At 42.9% G+C, this 20,036-nt stretch overlaps 1 protein-coding gene across 1 annotated transcript; it reads right to left on the bottom strand.

Annotated features, from left to right (window-relative positions):
* Positions 1–1,206: 1,206 nt before the first annotated feature.
* On the bottom strand, positions 1,207–18,940 carry LOC144038174 (SH3 and cysteine-rich domain-containing protein 2-like). Its single transcript, XM_077550401.1, has 11 exons — positions 18,426–18,940; positions 11,816–12,203; positions 11,118–11,212; positions 6,931–7,015; positions 6,739–6,851; positions 6,603–6,666; positions 6,447–6,502; positions 5,585–5,673; positions 4,982–5,033; positions 4,005–4,142; positions 1,207–3,602 (listed from the first exon to the last, which is right to left on the bottom strand). Exons 1-11 carry the CDS (start codon positions 18,513–18,515, stop codon positions 3,504–3,506), a joined length of 1,269 nt encoding a protein of 422 aa, XP_077406527.1. The 5' UTR covers positions 18,516–18,940; the 3' UTR covers positions 1,207–3,503.
* Between the last annotated feature and the right edge of the window lie 1,096 nt (positions 18,941–20,036).

Below are 20,036 nucleotides of genomic sequence, written 5' to 3'. Positions count from 1 at the left end.
GCATCAAAACGTATAAATACGTCTCTGGGACACTTAAAACATTTAAAATAAAACATATTTGCACGTTTTTGGGAACAAATGAGTTTTTTTTAATGACTAAAAATACTGAAACATGATCTTGTTTGTAATATAATGTATATTAAAATTATTCATTTTTTATTTGTCATTTTATATGAATAAGAAGTAGCATTTAATTATTTACATTTTATTTATTTTGTATTGCATTAATTTGGAATTTTTATTTTATATCGTGTATCTTTAAAAAAAATTAATGTAGACAATTACTTATGTACTGTATTTTACATATTTATTAAAAATAAAATAAATATGATACAAAATTAAGATTATTGTATTAATTAGTTCATTATGAACCCTTTTTTTTTTTTTTTTATGACCAATGATGACAAATGCAGTATATGACAGTATGCATCCTTTCTCCAGTGACCCCCCCCAAAAAATGCTGAAAAAGTGACAAGACGCCAGAGCAACTTGATATTCTACCACCAGCGCGTCTTTCCAAAATCGGATTCCATCCAGTTTGATAACAGAATTGGGTCATGGTTTGAGAAATTGCACGCACACACGCGCACTGCGCAAGTGTGGTCAACGAGCTGCCAGCAGGCTTTTCCGCCGCCAATGACTTTTATTGGGAGTTAATGGTATTACTTGCCCTCATTACGAGCGGGCGACTTTTCTGCTCGTAAGCGTGATGGATCCTGCTCAGGTCGGCAAACAAACAAATGGATTGAAAGATGCTAAACGTCATGACGTCCATCGACTTGCTAACGACAGGCGCCACCATCACATGGCTGTCAATCACACGGTTTAGCAATTCTCACCAGGATGTCAAACATCCTTTCCGGGTGGGAATCGTCAAGGCTGGCTAATAATTAATTGAGCTTTCTTTTGCTGGCTTGAATGCGCTTTTGGTGCTGGAATGGAAGTGGGTGCGGAAAGTGGTACTTGGAAAAAGTTCTATGTCAGTCCCATTGAAAATGAATGGGGAAAAGTTAACCTTAAATTGTGTGATTACTGTAAGTAATGTGGAATCAGACCATATATAACCCGGGAGGCGTGAATTTTTTGAAGAGAGTTGAAATTTGAACGGTGTAAATCAGAGAATAAATTGTGCCTGAAATAATAATAAAGAATCCGAATAATGCTTTTCAGCAATCGCACAACAAATGACAACACGCACACACGCGGTGGGTGGGTTCATCGCACTTTATTGGGCGACGTCAAAACGCGATACGGCCTGTCAAAAAAAAAAAAAGTGACCCCTGAGCCCGAGTGTGTGTTTGTGTACTTGTTAGTAGACAAAACAAAGCTAGCGACGAGATGGGCTGTGCATAGTGTTCAGGCTAAACGGAGTACAGTGAATTGGTAAACAGTGCAAAGAGGAATGTGACAAACGGAGCAAACAAAAATGAGATGTGGTTTTTTTTTTTGTAAATGTGTTCTTGAATGTGAACAGTTGAGTGAAACTGGCCAAGGAAGTCGTGTCAATGAAAATGAAAACTGTAAGTGATGCTCGGCTTTAAAAGTGATATCAATGCCCTTATTAGTTTCTTCCCGCATGGCTTTACTATTCAGAGTAATGTGTCACTAGAAGGCTAGCCATGTTTTATTTACACTTATTGCTTTGACGCCATTTTTATGTTATTTTATTTTAAAACGTTGGCATCCCGGGAGATGCCGTTTTTTTTGACAAGAAACACGATTATGTGACCGTACAGCAGATAAGCAGAGGTGGCAAATCCGGGTCCAGAAAGTAAAAACCCTGCCACATTTTGGCTTTAGCCCCTCGTGCTAGCTAGCTAGCTCCCCAGATGCTTGTTCACCTGCTAGGGAGCTAGCTAGCTATCACGAGGGGCTAAAGCTAAAAACGTAGCAGGGTTTTTATTTCCTGGCTAGCTAGCTCCCCAGATGCTTGTTCACCTGCTAGGGAGCTAGCTAGCTAGCTATCACGAGGGGCTAAAGCTAAAAATGTAGCAGGGTTTTTATTTTCTGGCTAGCTAGCTCCCCAGATGCTTGTTCACCTGCTAGGGAGCTAGCTAGCTAGCTATCACGAGGGGCTACAGCTAAAAATGTAGCAGGGTTTTTATTTTCTGGCTAGCTAGCTCTCCAGATGCTTGTTCACCTGCTAGGGAGCTAGCTAGCTAGCTAGCTAGCTAGCACCTGGGGCTAAAGCCAAACTGTGACAGGGTTTTTACTTTCTGGACCTGAATTTGCCATCTAAGTAGATAAGGCAAATTGGACGTGTTGAAGAATTGAGTGTGACGAGACTAGCAGAGGTGCATCCGTGTGGTGACAGTGTGCAGTGGAACGACACACAAATTCAAACCGTCTTCACGTGCAAAATCTCGCAAGGCTTCAAAGCAGGCCTGAGCAAAGTAAGGCCCATTTGTTACATGTGACTTAAAACGTCCTATAAGAACATTGCATTCATTTTTTTCCTACTCTTGATTCATTAATATGTATGTATTCATTTTTTTAATGCTATGAAATAATGCCATGGTATAATGATTAGCATCGGTGTTAATCCCTTAAAGCTGCTCAATGCAGGAAATTGAATTTAGAATTGCTACTGCCACCTGTGGGCAAAAAGATTGAACTGCACACTCCCTTCATGTACATAATGCGCACATGACGTCACATCATAAGACAGAGGGCGGGAAATTCAGACCTAAATTCAGTCTGAAAACTATTAGCCAGATGCTTGCAGGAGTATTGAACGTGAACAGTTACGATGTTAATTAGAAGATGTTTCAGTCATAAATAGTCAAATAAAGAGGCTGTTAGAAAAATAGTTTTGGGCAAATTGTCACAAAAAGCGGCTTCAAGCAGTGGATATCTAAATAAAAACAATACTCACAGGCATGTATTCTTTATCCTCCGCAAAAAATGACTACCGGTAATATTACTGCAGTTTATTGAGGTGACTTTAGATTCCACTTGTTTTTTTTAACTACTATTTTTTCATGTGGCCCATCCGTCCATTTTAAAAATCAATTGTGGTCCTTGAGCACAAAAGGCTGCCCACGTCGGATGCTAACCTAAATAGCATGTTGCTCGCAGCTAATAGCTAATGCCAGAAGCTTCGTGCTCCACTTTGAAGGTTCCACTGCGTCAGAGATTTGACGCTAAAGCACCTCAATTGTTTTCTAGTTGATATTGATGACGTCATGGTTATTATGTGCACAGAATGAAGACACGACTGATTATGTGTGACGCGACGTCGGGCTTCCGCCAGCCCTATTTCCAAGTTAGCGGCGAGCTAGCCTGACCTTCCTGTTTGCGCTCCTTGACGCTACCTTTCCCACATTGCGCTACACAAAAAGTAGCTCAAAAGAAAACAAAAACAAGCAAAGCTCTTGCCGGCTGTTCATTTTGCGGCCGTCAGCGAGGACGTTTGGGCGGGGTCGGGTGGGAGGGGGTTTCGGAGCATTCCTGCGTCAATTTAGGTTAATTATAGCAATTACTCGTCTTATTATTAGCCGACGTCATATTTCAAGCAAAATGTCCGCCGGCACCAAGCCTCGCTTCTTGCCGCTGCTCAGCCGCAGGAAGCCGTCCGTCTCCTCGTTCTTGCCCACGCAGATCTGCGGCGGGAGAATGCGGGGCGAGGGATGGTGCGAAGAATCCGGGATTTGGAAAGGGTAGCAATGTTGGACAAGGAAATGGCCCGAAGGATGGGAATCGGATTGAGGGGGATGGAATCGATGCCGGAAGGTGAATGGAGAAAAACAAACGGTGGCAGAATGTACGAGGGATGGGGGGGGGGGGGGATAATGACGGGGGTGACGATACGGATGACGGATTGGAGGTGAGAAAAGGCAGAAAACAGGAAAAGAAACATTGGGGAAAAAGTGAGTTTTTCCCGAAATGAGGCTAAAATGCATCACAATGCAAATATGCCGTCGTCCGCCATCTCAGCACTTTTACGCATACGTTGTTGTCAATGCATTTGCTGTGTGTATATGTGTGTGCGTGTGCGCGCTCACCTGGGCCTCTTTCACCGTCATCTGGCCTTTGTCTCGGTTGCCGTGGAAACCAGCCGTGACCTTCCACACTCGCTCGCCGGGGCGCACCCGCTGAACAAAGTTGGCGGGGAAATATCCCACCTTGCTGCGGCTTTTCCCCTGAGAATGAATAAAACACAAAAAAAAACGCATACGCTTACACTTTGCCATGATGACTTTATAATGACTTGGTGAAGCAGCATGTGGCTAATCTCTACACTCTTGCGTCAGAGTAATGGAGAGTTAGAGTTAAGGTTAGTGGGTAAGGGTAGCAATTAGGGATTTGGGACAGGATTAGGGGTCGTTGTTAGTGTTCAGGGTTTGGATTAGAGGACGAGATTACAAGGTTTGGTTTAGAGTGCGGGGATTTGACGTTAGGGGCTAAAGGGAGGTAAGTGGTGGGTTCGGGTCAGGATTAGAGAATAATGTTTGGGATTAGGGTCAATGTTTTTGTTAGAGGGTAAAACGATAGTGCTTCGGGATTAGGGGTAAAGGTTATTATTAGGTGTAGAGTTATGGATTAAGGGTTTGGTCAGGATTACAGGGAAATTATAGTGGGTTTGATATATAAGATTATATTTATTGGGTAGGGTATGGTTAGGATTACATCAAAGGATCTGCAGCCACACTGTGAGTGGTGAACCTCTTTAGGAGCCTGTGTTTGATTTCTACTTAGGTAGGATTTTTTATTAATGACGCACATTTGACCAAAAACAATTCATGTGCATAATTAACAACATCAGAGCAAGCCGAGCAGAGGCTCTAATCCTTAAAGTATCAAATGCATGAACTGGCGGCGAAACCACCCACCCAGGCGACCAGGTGGCTCTCAAGCCTCGCCGCCTCGTCGGGCTGGAGGAGGCTTGACTGATTGCACAAGTGGCAGGTTGGCCTTTTGCCCGCAAAAGGTAACGGGAGCCCGCGAGAACAAAACATGGCGAGCATGCTTCCAAACTCACCTTCCACCAATCCTCATTGGCGTCATCTGTGACTTTGACGCGATCGCCAGGCCTGAAGGATAAAAAAACAAGATGGAGTCGCTAGCATTAGCTAAAAAAAAAAAAAAAGATCTTAGACTAAAATAGAGTTGAGTGGTTAATACATTCAAGACATTAATTCAAGTTCATGAGTCTGGGCCATTTCTTGTTTTGTTTTTAATTGCAGCTTCAGGATAGGATCAGGGAAACAATGCGACCAGGTGAATTTGTGAACTGCTAATTAGTTGGTTGGCTTCTTACTTCCCTTCTGCAAAGCAGACTTCAACATGAGGTGAGCTTCATCCGGTTTTGAGGCCTGCCGTCGATACGGGCCAACGCCTCCTCTATTCCAGAACATCTCACTCATAAATGCCACGAGACGATTTTGTGGCGAGGCGTTGACGACACATGCACGTTAGAACGCGCTCATTCCTCCAGCAACTAATCTGCTCGTTTCCCTTTTCCGCTCACATAATCAACGCAGCCGTTTGTCCCTTCCCGCTATCCCGCCCGATGTCTAATTAACAGTTCATACTACTACAAATAATGATAATACATAAGACCCATAACAATAATTGAACTGACTGTAGCTCCAAATCGTTGTTCTCCTGAGGCAGGAACTTGTAGAGCGCCACGTAGGTGTGCATGGCGTGCACACCTACGCGCTTGGGAGTCTAAAAAAGAAAAAGAAAAAAAAATCATATAGCTTACGTGGAGAAGAGGAAGTGGAGGAACAATAAGAGAAGGGCAAGAAGAAGAGGAAAACAAAGAGGCGCACGAGAAGGTGGAAAGGAAGAAAAGTAGAAACTACTGCAGAGATAGAAGGGCTGATTATCGGAGGGGCGGATTATCAGTGCCGATATTTCGCCTTTTAATGCCTGTCGGCATCGACCTTTAATAATAATTTTTTTTAAAAAGTGCCGGCCGATAATAGATCATTATGAAAATTGGGTAAACCTGGCGGAATTATTTCACTGTTTCTTTTTTTATCCCCTTCCTAAACTTTTGGATTTGTTTTAAGTTGAAACAAAAGCAGAGTGGAACGTCAACATTTCTGCTATACTGACATTTTGTAAAGCTTTATTTATCGAAAACTTTAGGGAACTCACTGCACTTTTTTTATTAGAATTTGAAAACAAATACACTGATTGTCCAAGATAAATATATTTAAAAAAAACGTTTAACATTGAACACAAAAGCTGTTCAATAAAAATGTTTAAGGCATTTCAACAAAGTTTTGTGTTGGATTTGTATGATCCAAAATGTTGACATTTTTCCTTTACTGCAAACACTGCAAATATTACTTGCCTGCTTGGCTACTAATCAGTATCGTAATCGGCCCTGGAAAAAAAAAAAAAAAAGCATCGGTCTACCTCTAATAGAAACAAGAAGAGAATAAAAGACAAGGAAGAAGAAGTAGAAGAGAAAGTGTAAAGCTAACGCTCACCTTTAGGCTGACACGCTCTTCAGAATCTGCCTTCTCGCTTTCAGGAGGGGTAAGCACTGGACACACACACACGCACACGCACACGCACACACACACACACGATGACTAAGAAAAAAAGTTTACGACAGAGAGGTTTTAAACAACACGTGAACATACTTCCTGGAATGGGCTCCTCCTCCGCGATTGGCTGATTCTCCAGCTTGTCCGAAAGCTCCTCAGCCTGAAGAAGATAAATCATTTTCTGTTTAGTTTCGGTGCGAACCCTCAAGCCATCCAGCCGAGAGGCGGCTACCTCGTAGCAGGGCGACTCGGAGATGCTGCCGAAGCTGCAGCGACTCATCTGAGCCAGCGACGTCCCGTAGCGAAGCGCTTCGTACACGGGGTCCACCGCCACATGGTCCGCCTCTACAAGATAACAAAACGTGCCACACACACAAACATCAGCGGCGGACATTTCAGCACACGGACATTTTCACTCCCTCACCCTGCACATCAGGAGTCTCCCTGACGACGCCCAGCGACTCAGTGGTTAGTAGCGGCGAGCTGAAGTTTCGCTTAAAAGCTCCCGTCTGAAGAGAGACGGCGTGCGGGGGAAGACGAGAGGTGACAGGTAAGGCAAAGGCAGCGCAGGCTGAAGTGATGTGAGAGTGAAAAGAAGCCAGAAAAAAGTGACAAGGGCACATTTGTGTGCATAGATTATCAAGCGGCTCCATGAAATGTTCAAAGAATGCACGCAGCCACGTCTGCTGCCTAAATGGGTTGCAGAGGAACTCAAAACACAAAGTAAATGTTCTATAGCACTGCCAACACAATGTAATACTGTGATACTGGAATGCTAAGGACCTACTAGTAAATAATGCAATTTAGGCACGACTAGTTTGCTGCCAAGATGGGTTTGGAGTGGGGGAACCAGTATGACAACATTCTGAATTTGTAGCGGCTTCAACTACATGCAATGCTAATGCTAGAAAATGAAGATTTCTGTGGAACCATTATTAAGTACTACAATTCAGACCTAACTAGTTTGCTGCCTAAATGGGAGGCAGAGGGAATCAAAACATGAAGTATACGTTTCATAGCAGTTCCAACAACATGTCATGTCAATGCTACAAGGTCAAGTATGGTGCAGAACAATTAAGTACTGTAATTCAGAATCTACTTGTTTGCCGCCTAAATGGGTTGCAGAGGAACTTGAAACTGGAAGTACATATTTGATAGTGACGCCAACAAAATGGTATACTAATATTAGGAAGCACAATTTTGTATGAGCTAAGATTGGATTTCAGGCCTGAGTTTGCTGCCTAAACGGGCTAGCAGAAGGAAAATAAAAGCATCGAGTAAATAGGCCAAATGCTCATGCTAGAATAAAAGCTTTGGTGTAGAACTATTTAACAATTCATACCCGACTTGTTTGCTGACTAGTTGGGTTGTCACAGGGAATCAAAACCTGAAATAAATGTTCCATAATAGTGGATCCACCAACATGGAATGCTAACCCTAGAAAGTGAAGTTTGAACCATTGCCACGTTCTGCAATTCAGGCCCGACGTTTCCGTCACTGTTCAGAAACAGCGACATTGAATGCTATTTAACGAAATGACAAGCAATATCAAATGTGGGATATTTTGCCTCCATTTTACCACCACGACGTCAGACCAACTAGCAGCAAAGTCACAGAGTAGAAGTCACTGAGCCATAAATAGTCGGGCTGTTGTCCCTTAGGGCCGGCAAGGTCACCCTCGAAGGTGAGCGTGATCGCACTGGCAAAAACAAAAAGCGCAAAAACAAAATTGTCCCGAGGAGGACGACAACAACAATAAGACGCAAGTCATTAGCACCGCCGCCAGAAGTGTCATCAGTTGGACAGATGGTCCCAAAACCTTCTCCAAAGGGACGACGTCAACATCGCCACATAGAAGCATCCAAAGGACTCCTGCGCAACTCCATTACTCTAATCAAGCGTGATCAAGCGTGACTAAAAATGGCCGCGCCAGCCGCTGACAGACTGCAAACGATCAAACGTTACGGAAATCAGTGGGAGCTTTATTAAGCACGAGGAATATATTTAGAACACTGTTAGGCATGTTTCTTCACCTTGTTTTCTAATAATAGTCACGGACAGTCAAACGTCAACATTTGGGGGGGGGGGGGGTTGGTGAACGGGACATACCCGTTCGGTAGCAATACATGCAATGCTAATACTAACTAGAAAGCAAAGTTTGGTGTGCAAGTACTGTTGTTCAGGCTCATTGGCAGCGATTTGATGGAAATGTCTTGTAGTGTCTTTTTCTGTGTCCCCGCAGGTGATTATTTGAGGCCATGCTGGGCTCAGCAGGCCTCTTTAATGAAGCTGTTGTTCTTTACGTTAAATCAACGCTGATGCCACCACAGCGGTAATACAGAGCGGCTTTATTGGAGGCTTAAATTAAAAACAATGACGGGCGCACTCCTTTATTGAACGTGAGCATGCACCCGGGTGCTGTCAGCATTTATGTCCTGGTCTATTTTAAACCCGCAAAGATGTCCACTCTTATAAAATGGCCACCTTCCCAAAAAGTGTCGTAAAGCGATGATGCAGTGGTGCCTTGAGATACAAGTGGCATGATGAGTTTTCAAGAAAACAACCGCAGAGCTTTTACTTTAAAGCCTGCTTAGCTTAATGCTAACAAACATGCAAAACATCATAGACAGGCTAACCAACAGCTTTTTGACAGGATTTTCACCAGGAAGGTGAACATCGATGAAACTTAGCTATACTCTAATGTTACTTGTTGAAAAATGGAAACAGATACAAATATACTATTTTTCCTGATGAAAGAAGAGACTCTAATCTTTTGGCAGGTTCCATGTTTTTATAGCAAAAGAACACAATATTCTGTGGACCTTGCGAAATCAATCAAAATCCAGTCAAACAGCCGGGAGCGAAGGGAGTTGCTTCAGTGAAATTGGCTGCGAGTGAATGAGTTAAAGGCCAGCACGATGTCCCACTGAAAACCAGCGAAAAAACAATTTTGTAAAAGCTCACATCTGTTTTCCTGCTTGTGCAAGCGAGTCTCGTTGCTGTAATCAGCGTGTCACTGCTGCTGTTGCAGAATAGAGCGCGCGTGTGAGAAATAAAGGGTCAAAATCCCCCTACGCGGAATAAATTTTTGATACGTACATTTCAGGCTGAAGCAGCTCATGCTCATGACGACGTCAGCACATTTGCGAGTGCGCTTGCTCACCGCGCGACTCGCCGGCAAGTTATGCGGATGTGCGGCGGCTTTCCGAAACGTCTAATCCCCGCTTTGATGAGTGCGCAGCCATCCAAAAGGACAGCGGCGACGGCTGGCTTCCGTGCCCTCAAAGGCGCCAAATTTCACACTGAATTAAGCCGGGCCAGCTGGTTGGGGGCAGATATTGATTTAGCGGCCCAGGAGAGAAACGCAGCGCCGTGAGGAGACGGGAAAGGAGCATGAGAAAACAATTTGACGTGAGGCGCTTTCATGCTTCGTTCTATACCTTTACTAACCTTTCACACGTCGGTCAGTGTCTTAATCGTCTTTGCGGGCCACCTTATATTTGCACTGAAAGCGGACTTGATCCTCTCTGTACAGGACGGCGGCTTTCATGCTAAGCCCATTAGCGAGACTCAAAGGCCAACCGCTTGAGAAAGCCTTACAGCAATCCAGATGCCGTTGTAGCGTTTCGCCAGTCACCGCGCACGCTGCCGCGATTAGCCGTGCGAGAATGCGCAGCCACTGTGAGGCGGATTACTCTTACTAGAACACAAGAGCAACTCAGGAAGGAGAGCACATCCTTGGGTTTATTTGCTGCCTCAACGGGTGGCGGAGGAACTCAAATATTCTGTAGCTGCTCCCAACAATGTGTAAAGCTAATGCTCAAAGGCAAATTTTGTGTTGAAGCACAGCAATTCAGGCTCGACCAGTATGCTGCCTAAACGGGTTGCAGAGGAACTAAAAAAAGGACGGACATTTTCCCTAGCAGCTCCAACAACATGCAATGCTAATGCTACAATGCAAAGTGTGGTGTGGCAACAAGAACTAAAAATCCAAACCAGACTAGTTTTCCGGATAAATGGGTCGCAGAAGAACTAAAAAACACATATCCATATTCTCTACTAGTTCCAGAAACATGCAACGCTAATGCTACGTTTGGTGCGAAATCATTCATAGGTGTTGCATTCCAGGCCCTTTTAGTTTGTTGGCTAAATTGATTGCAGAGAAAATCCAAAGAGGGGCTCAGTTTTTTTGTTTTTTGTTTTATAGTGGCGACAACGGCATGTAATGCTAGTCAGAAAGTGACGCTTGATGTGGAATCAATGACAATTACTGCAATTCAGGCCCAATTAGTATGCTGCCTAAATAGGTTGCAGATTAACTCAAAAGAGGATCTCAGTTTTCTTACATTTGTGTCAACCACGTAATAATGCTACAATGTGACATTTGGGGTGAAATCATTGTCAGGTACTGCAATTCAGACCCGACTAGTTAGCTGGCTAAATGAGTTGCAGAGAAAAGTCAAAACAGGACGTGTATCCCCCCTAATGTTTTCAACAACATTTAATGCTAAAACAAGTTAGCAGGGCTGGTGTTGAACCATTGACAAGAATTGCAAATCAGGCCCGACGCCCGTAGATGTTGTTGATGTTAGCTTGCGTCCGCTTCCTTACCTTGCCATTGCATGGCTGCTGGGACAGCTCCGACGAGCACCACAGGTGAGCCGCTAGTTTGCAGGCTTTGCAGCGCAGGCCTTGCTTGGAGTTGCCTGCGTGGACATCCACATCGCTTACTTAATTACATTGACAAAAATCACACGGGTTGACTGACTTTTTGGGCCTGAAAGGATGCAGAAGATGGAACTGGAGTAAAATTAATCAGTGCTGCTTTTCAAGACAAAGTGTCCACAGTGAGATTTGTGGACTGACAACTAAGCGCAAATCAACTTTGTTTGTGTCTGGAAGGAAAGAAGAGGACAAATAAATTTAAGTTTGATGCTAAAGGGATTGAATTGGCTTTTAGAACCAGCACTTCAAGCGCTCGGGGGTAGAGACGGGTATGGTATCTTGTTGTTAGGAATTTTCTCGTTCAAGTGAAATTTGATGGATCTAACATTCATGTCAATAACGTTATGGTATTAAAAAGTTGCTACGTATTCGGATGATGGGATTTCATAGGGCAGGCTCGACTAGTTTCCTGCCTTAACGGGTGGTAGAGAAAATCAAAACAGGAAGAATGTGTTCAAAATACATGTAATGTTAGAAAGCAAAATTGGGTGTGGAACCATTCACAAGTGCTGCAAATCAGGCATGATAATTGGCTCCCTAAATGGGAAGCAAGAAATGATGTACTGTATGTAGTTGGCTATTACCTTGGATCATACGTTTGCATCGCTCGCAGCTGGCCGGCCTGCGGAAGACGTGCTCGTGGAAACAGTGAGTCTTGAGTGGCGCCGTGGATGGCGCCGGAGACTTGGGCTGAACTTTGGCGCTCAGGGACAGCGAGGGACTGAGGGAGGGTGAGCGCGGCAACTCCGACAGCGACGGGTTGGGGCTGGCGGCTGGCGAGAGAGCGGGCGAGCGCTCGTAGGCCAGGGGCGACTCGGTCAAGGCGGGCGGTGGCGAAGGCGAGGGGGCTGGGGGGATGATGAGTGTGCAGGGGGGCCGCAAGTTGTCGCTGTTGCTGCGCTGGAAGAAGTTGTCCACGCTCTTGCTGCGCATCACCGACTTGAAGGACAGCGAGCGCTTCAGACGCTGCAGCTGAAAGGAACGTCCGCACGTGTTAGCCAACAAGAAAGGTAGAGCAATACACTGCCTAGACGGGTTGCAGAGGACATCAAAACAGGAAGCACATGTTCCTGAGAGGTTCCAGCGCATGTAATGCGAAGAATGGTTCAGAACCACACTCAAGGCTCAGTCAGTATGACACCTAGATGGGTGGCAGAGGAAAACTAAATAGGAAGTACATTTTACACTGCTGTTCAAACAACATATAATGTTAATGTTCTAAAGCCAAGTTTAGTAATAGGAAATAGTGCAATGCTTGACTAACCAGTTTGCCGCCAAGATGGGTTGCGGAAGTTATAAAAAAAAGGAAGTACTGTACATTGCGGATCAATACTGTATGAATGTGAAGTAAGGTGCAGAACGATTCACAAGTACTGCAAATCAGGCTTGATTAGTCTTCTGCCTAGATGGGTTGCAGAATAAATCAAAACAGCAAGTACATGTATCATCATGAATCAAAGCACTGTAATTCAAGACAGCCAAGTTTGGTGTGGAACGGTCGACGAGCACCACAATTCAGGCCCAGCTAGTTTGTTTGGGTTGCAGAGGAAATCGAAACGGAAGTACAATGCCACAAAGGTAGGTTTGCTCTACAACCATTTACAAGTACTACAATCCAGTTTGCGGCCTAAATGGGTTGCACACAAAATAAAAACTGGCCGGGTCGGTAGTGGTTCCAACGACAAGTAAAGCTCATGCTAGAAAGCCAAGTTTGGTGTAGAACTATACACAAGTCTCACAATTCAGGCCCGACTAGTTTGGGTTTCAGAGGAAATGAAGACAGGGAGTACACTGCCAACTAAAGAAGATGAAATGCTAATGCTACAATGCTAGGTTTAGTGTACCACTGTTAACAATTACTGAAATTCAGACCTGACTAGATTGCCACTTAGACGGGTTGCAGAGTGAACCCGAATGTTCCATCGTGGTCTCAACAACATCTAATGCTAAAAAGCCGCGTTTGATGTTGGGAATTCAATTATTAAGTACTGCATCCCAGGCCGTAGAAAAACCCTGACAAATGAGCCACATGCTGCTTCACTAACTCATTGGTACCTGACCACATGCTGTGGTAAACGTGACAATGGACGACATGACGAGATTGAATCATGCCTGAGTGCGTCTGAAAGAAAGAACGGCACAAGGACAGGACGGAGGGGATCAACGGCATAAGGATTTTTGTCCTCAAAGTCCGATTTTCAAAGAGCGTCCTTTCTCGCTCAGGCTTCTTTCATCTCCATCACCCTTGAACCGACATCCTGACTTCACAAATTTGCCGTCCCTTGCGAAGAGCGGCCGCCAATCGATTGGCCTTTTAAAAATTCCCGTTTGATTGGTTTCATTGAGCGGACCCGCCCGCCTTGGCACCGGACGCGGCCCGTTCTGCCGCTTTTCATCTCGTCGCGGCCACAATAACAGGGAGTTGATGAGGTGGACACTTATTTAGCTGGCGAAGCAGCATGTGGCTCATGTTCAACCGCTCCTCTTTTTTGCCTTTCAATTTCAAGTCAAGGCACAGAATTTTACCAGAAGATGCTCTTGCGTACAATTAGGTCATCTCTAGGTGAAGCAGCATGCGGCTCATTTAGCCAATTGTTTTTGTACTAAAGCCAAGAAGACACCTTTGGATATTTTTGTGCTGTTGAGTGCAATGTTGAGCGTTGCGCAACATCATGGAAAAGGTCCGATCGATATCCAAGCAGCTCGATGCTCTTCTTCTCCTTCCTCTCGGAGCGCCGATGCCAATTAGCGTGAGCGATGAAGAGATGCCTCTGTTGACCCACTTTTTGCCGCAACCTTCACGTACCCCACCCCCCTCCCCCCAAAAACAAAAAGGTGCATTTATCAATGGATGTTGCCGTATTACGGTTATGATCTCATCCCAATTGTATAGTTGTTCGTATAAAAACACAATCATTGACTCATGAACATATTATGGGAAATTGAGTTTTTTTCTTCTTCTTTTATACTAGCAGTTGGGCCCCTCGGGTGCGAGGCTAAACAACCAAGTAAATCTGAAGTCATGTGACTATTTCTGAAAATGTAAACTCTCTCTATATACGGCTCTGGACATAAAGATATACAGGGGGCAAAACTGGGCAAAACTCCTCAGTGTGTCGCAGTAATTAGTCATATTCTTCGCAGAGGATAAGGAATAAATGCATGTGCGTATTTGCCAAAGCATGCCAACAGATTCATTAAGGCACCATGGGAACTGGTTTTAAATTGCCGCCTTAATGTTAACCTTAATTACAGGTAACTTGTAATATTAGTAACGATTGCTAATGCTAGCATGACTGTGCAATTTTATATATAAACAGATATATATGGATATACACTGTATATCGATAAGAATAGAGCAGCCCCTTTTACATGACACATCAAGTGGGTTTGCGCAAAGTGCAGCGCTGTAATTGGAAGACTCTGAAAGTCCTCGGAGGATCGAGAGCAACAGAGCAGTGACAAGTCTTCTGCCTCCTGAGGGGCGAGCGCAGCTTCTTGCTGCATTTGGGCCACGGCTGACGCTTGTTCGGCTGCAGTCAGCTTCTTTTTTGGAGCGGGAGGCCACTTGTCGGGGTAGACTGCATTTCCTCACATAATCAAGCGTGCTACTCACGTTGTTGTTTTTTTTTAATTTCATTTAGGCAGACGTGGTACCAAGTGAAACAATATTTACATTATTTTGCCTTAAAGTAAAGAAACAGTAATTACATCTAATATGTGTCATGAATAACATACATAAAAAAAAAAAAAAAAGCCCATTCATCTTTTGCAAAAAAGCCCGAGAGGATTTCACGAGTCGAAGCGAGCAAAACTATTTTGGAAGCGGCGCCAACGACGGGTTCACGCTTGGAAGCTTCGCCGATTGCGGTTTGCATGGAAGGTCGTTTTCTGCTTGGAGTCCCGCCTAATGAGGTCACCTTTGATTTAACGCTCGGGTCCTCGGCGAGACTAATCCCTTTGCACCGCGTCAACCTACGAGAGCGCACCTGGCATGATATGATACCATGCTGTGACGCAACGTCCAAAACGCCACGCACGCGAACATAAAACAGAATGAAGCGAACAAACTAGCATCATCACGCAATGAATATATTATTGATCGGGGTGGGGGGGAAGGTTCAATGCAGATGATACGACACGATCATTATCACGATATTGTGGGGAGGTATTGTTTTTTTAACAGCGATGTTGAAAAAAAAAAGTGCCCGTTTTGCTCAATTTAATGGGTGTGAAAACCGCCGCGGTGGCCAAAACATTCCTGATTAAAATTCAACTGCAGTAACAAACTAACCACCAGAGGGTGCTAGAACTGCACACATGGAATACATCTTTGCTTTTTTAACAGACGCATTGCTTTTAATTTCGTGACATGACGACGACGATATTGTGGCCATTTTAATAGCGCAATATTGCCGTTCTCGTTACATGCCTAATAAATAGTATGAAAATGTTTTTTTTCCTTTGTCCCAATAGAAGGAATGTGTTTTGCGTGTGTGTGTGTGTATTTCAATGGGCATCAGTAATATATGGATTTTCGCTATTTGCGGCTGGCCTAATCCGTATGCGACACAAATTGTGGGGAGGTCACTGCACTACATCTACACACATACATATTTGCAAGGGAGTAGTGAGAAATGACTGTAGGGTTTTTGTTTTTTTTTCTACTCGCACACACCCACTACTCCATCATTAATTTATCCCAGCATTCTTCACAACAGACTATTTATAGAAGCCTCGGGCAAAGACGAGTCTCTGTGCTCATTCCCCCCCCCCCCCCCCCTCTCAAACAGGCTGAAGAACAAGAATAGTGCCCGAATGAAAATGAGGTGGATGCTCCATTTTGGGAGGGGCAAGGGAGCATTTCATCCAAAAGTGCGCTGAAATAAGTTTTTTTTAATTTTGTTTTTAAAAGGCGTATTTTATCTCAAGAGGTAATATTTCAAATGTTTTCTAAGGCCATTCATACTTGCGTTAAACATGACCACAAACACAGAAGTCAGTCATAAACCTAAGAGCTTTGTAGTATCGATTACTGGTGGTGTTCAACAAGGTTCTATTCTAGGTCCACTGATTTTGACATTAAATGTCACATTTACGCAGCTCGCTACGCAGTCCACAGATTTTTAACAGTTCAACGAAAATTTGTCAAAGTTGCCCAGGTTCACAGGAGAAAATGCGTGGTGTTCCACAAGGCTTGATACTAGGTCCGCTCTACATAAATGTCAAAATGACTTCCTGTCAAAATAACTTCAAATTCCAATAAATCAATCAATTATTAGGTAAAATATGTAGAACCAGGTGGTCCTTGGTCCATGTTGGTCCTAACAACAACAACAATTTTGCGCAGCCATGTTAAATGTTTGTTTTAAATTTATGGCCTAAGAGTGTTTTTCATACAAATTATTTACTGTAATTCTGACTTTACTACAGCATGAGCATAGGTAAGCAATAGACTATTGCACCTTGTGACTTGAGTAAAAAATAGGAATGGAACACTCTCCAAAGCCAATCACTCCTCTGTATAATGTATGTACATGTATGTACTTTATGTACACAAATGTATATTGGCTGAGCAGTTACAACCATAACAACAAAAAGAGAAAAAAAAGAACGGTTTTGTGCCATATGTTGCCGTGATTTCCTTGAGTGACTGAGTGGGGTTAGCAGGACGCAGAGAGCACGTCCACTCGGCCCGTTTGTAGTGAATTACGAGCCCAGGCCAGACACAGCAAACATCTGCTCTGGGATTGGCCCATAAATTCAACGGTCAGCCTACGCACATTGTGTCGTCTGGAGGCAAGCACAAGAACAACAATGTCACCCGCCAGGATCCTTGTGATTTCTTGGAAGGCTTTCGTTGACAATCTCTTGTTGTAGGTCGTAGGCCTCGTTGTCCAGGTACCGCACACAATCACTTTATATATATATATATATATATATATATATATATATATATATATATATATATATATATATATATATATATATATATATATATATATATATATATATATATATATATAATATTTATTTATTTATTTATTTATTTATATATTATATTAATAAGGCCATTTCGGCTCATGAATATTCCTTCTTTTTTTTGTTGCTTTGCTTCTGGCTAAAGTGTTCTGCATAGGCACTCGGCAATCAGTTTGATCTGTGCTTGTACAAGCATGAGATCAGGTAATGAGAATTAAGGCATCTTAAGTGTCCTTATGTAACACCTGAATTAGCCTCACGAACAGACTGCATGTTTGTGCAAATAATAATAGACATAACATGGTTGTCTAGGTGACTTAAATCTGGGGTGTCCAAAAATCTGGCATGAGCGTCATTTGCGGGCCAAAGGAATTTTATATACATTTTATTTAGTTACCCATTAATAATAAGTTTAAAAAAAAATAATTAAAAAAACATGCCCTGCAGTGCAGCAGTAAAAAAAAAACAAGAAAAAAAAAACGTTTTATAATATATAAACACATTTTAAATATACTGTATGGATATATTTTTTTTTAATTTAAGAGCAGTTTAATAGCGTATTGTGACAAAAAAAATGTTTTTTAAAAAAAGGTAAATAATGTTACGAAACATTACTGTATTTATTTATTTTTTTACTTGAAGATTCAAAGATATATATTGGCGTTTTTTTTTTTTTTTTTTAAAGGAAACAGTATGAAATACACTTTTTTATTTTATTTTCAGAACATTTCAAAGTGATAACAGTTGAATTTTAGAAAAGTTGATATCATAGTGACTTACTGGTAGTGACAATATACCCACTAATACTAATGCCCTTTTATTTTTAGTTTTTTTGCTGTGCTTTGTCACTGTGATTGTTAAAATAATTTTATTACGAATGACTAAAAACACATGTAAAATTCTGATTTCTATTCCTTTTTTTTTTTTTTTTAACCACAATTAATTCAATCATATTTAATTAACCAGTATTTAGTAAAATACAAGGGAGGGAAAATAGCAAATTGCTATTTAGTTTTTAAATATTATTTTTATTTTTTACAGTTAGTCAACCAGAGAGAGAGAGGGGGGGGGGGATTAATTTAACTCAAGTGTCAACGAATGAACTAACTCTTCCGGCACTTGATACCGTACACTTGATTAGGTACAGCTGCCCTCATAAGCCCCAATACAAACAAACTGGTGAGGTCCAGCCCAGCGCAGGTGTGGTCTTACCTTGGACTCCGGCTGGCTGGGCGCAGTGTCCGGTGGTCTCTGGAGGTCCTGTCGCTGTGGCTCGTTCTCCTTCTCGCTTATTTCCGTCATGACGACTGAAAATAAAAAACTGTCAGAGATGGAGAAAACTGGCGAGGAAATTAGGCGAGCCGCGGCGTGGACATCGCAAGAAGCCGTCCAAGTTCGACGTCTTCCCTCGGCTGAAGCTCGTCATTCAGACCATGTATCCCGACAAAAGCCTGCCCGACTGTTTATACGTTTCGAGTCCAATTCGGGACGCTGGCTGGCTTCTCTGTCATCCACCGGGCGGCCACTTTGCAGCTTCACTCTTTAACCGCTCCAAACGCGCTGGATTGCAACTTTGATTCCCCTGTGACGTAGCGCCCACCTCGTTCCTGGTTGGTCCAAAATGGCCGGAGAACGCCCATACTGATGAGGTGAGCCTGGATTGGATGAGCCCACGGTTGTGGGAGGTACTATTCTAATTTGACTTAGGAGTTTAATAACCACTCAATTTATTGTTATGAGTTAATTTCGTTGTCGTAACACAAAACCCTTGTATTCCAAATCATCTTCCCCCATTGAAATGAATGTCAATGCTACTAATCTGGCCCAGCCCTCAAGTAACAATAACACAACATTTATGTATGTGTTTTATAATAAGAAAAGTCACATTCTATGCTGTTGTATGTTATAAAAACAGACAGTATAACATATTAATGGAAAACAGGAGCAGAAACTCAGCCAAAATGCTAACACAGCGAGAACGTGCACAGTTGTTGCATTCCGGACATTTGTGTAACTTTTTCTTGTCGCGGCGTCCAGTAAATGCCGCAATATCGTGACCTTGGTTGTCATTAAGTGGACCAATCGTCCAATTCTCTCAGTGAAAGTGAAAAGCTTGCTAGTTAGCATGTCGCACTAACGATTAACTGCGCAGCTAACGGCACTGTTTGCGGAATGTGTTGGTGGAGCCGAACAACCGATTCAATATTCAGCAAATCATCAATGTCATCTTTGTCGCTTAACTGTTTAATAAAAGGCAGAACTGTGAAGGCACAAGGGGTGGCAGCTATGCCTTTCCTGTGTTACCTTAACGTCCATTTCCTGTTCTCTGGTTATCATCATACTTGCTTGTCGAATGCCGAACGACTCGACAGCAGGTATATGACAAATCCCTAATAACGATGCATTAATAACGGCAAGCGAATCACATTTTTTGAAGCTATGTTTTGTCAATGTTGCGAAATTGGGATGGATTTTTGTCCACTGGCCTTTTAAGCGGACGTGGTCTCGTCACACACGTGCAACGTAATCACAATTTTGTGAGCTGTTGCTATGAGAAGGTTTTTGCAATCGTGAAGTGGGTCAAAGCCCCTAATTCCTGATTGGCGACAAATCTCTTTCATGATGCAACACGTGAGCGTGTACGCATACACAGCTTTGTTCTCTCCATTATTGGATACTTTGAAGACTTTTTTTTGCGGCCATGGCCTACATTTTGTCTGAGCAGATAATAATGTTTGTGTGTCCCAAATGGTGTAAGATTTTTTTTTTTAAATAGTTTTAATTTTAATAATTACAAAACAACTTCTATTTTGATGATGTTTT

The sequence above is a fragment of the Vanacampus margaritifer genome, chromosome 18 (genome assembly GCF_051991255.1).
Source record: "Vanacampus margaritifer isolate UIUO_Vmar chromosome 18, RoL_Vmar_1.0, whole genome shotgun sequence".
Lineage (NCBI taxonomy): Eukaryota > Metazoa > Chordata > Actinopteri > Syngnathiformes > Syngnathidae > Vanacampus > Vanacampus margaritifer.
The sequence above is the reverse complement of the archived record's forward strand: the minus strand, read 5'-3'. Positions and strand labels throughout refer to the sequence as shown.

Coding starts and splice junctions, on each gene's coding strand:
- LOC144038174 (XM_077550401.1), bottom strand. CDS start 18,515: ATGACGGAAATAAGCGAGAAGGAGAACGAGCCACAGCGACAGGACCTC. Junction 6,503..6,602: donor GGAGGAGCCCATTCCAGGAA/GTATGTTCACGT, acceptor GTGTGTGTCCAG/TGCTTACCCCTCCTGAAAGC. Junction 5,034..5,584: donor AACAACGATTTGGAGCTACA/GTCAGTTCAATT, acceptor TTTATCCTTCAG/GCCTGGCGATCGCGTCAAAG.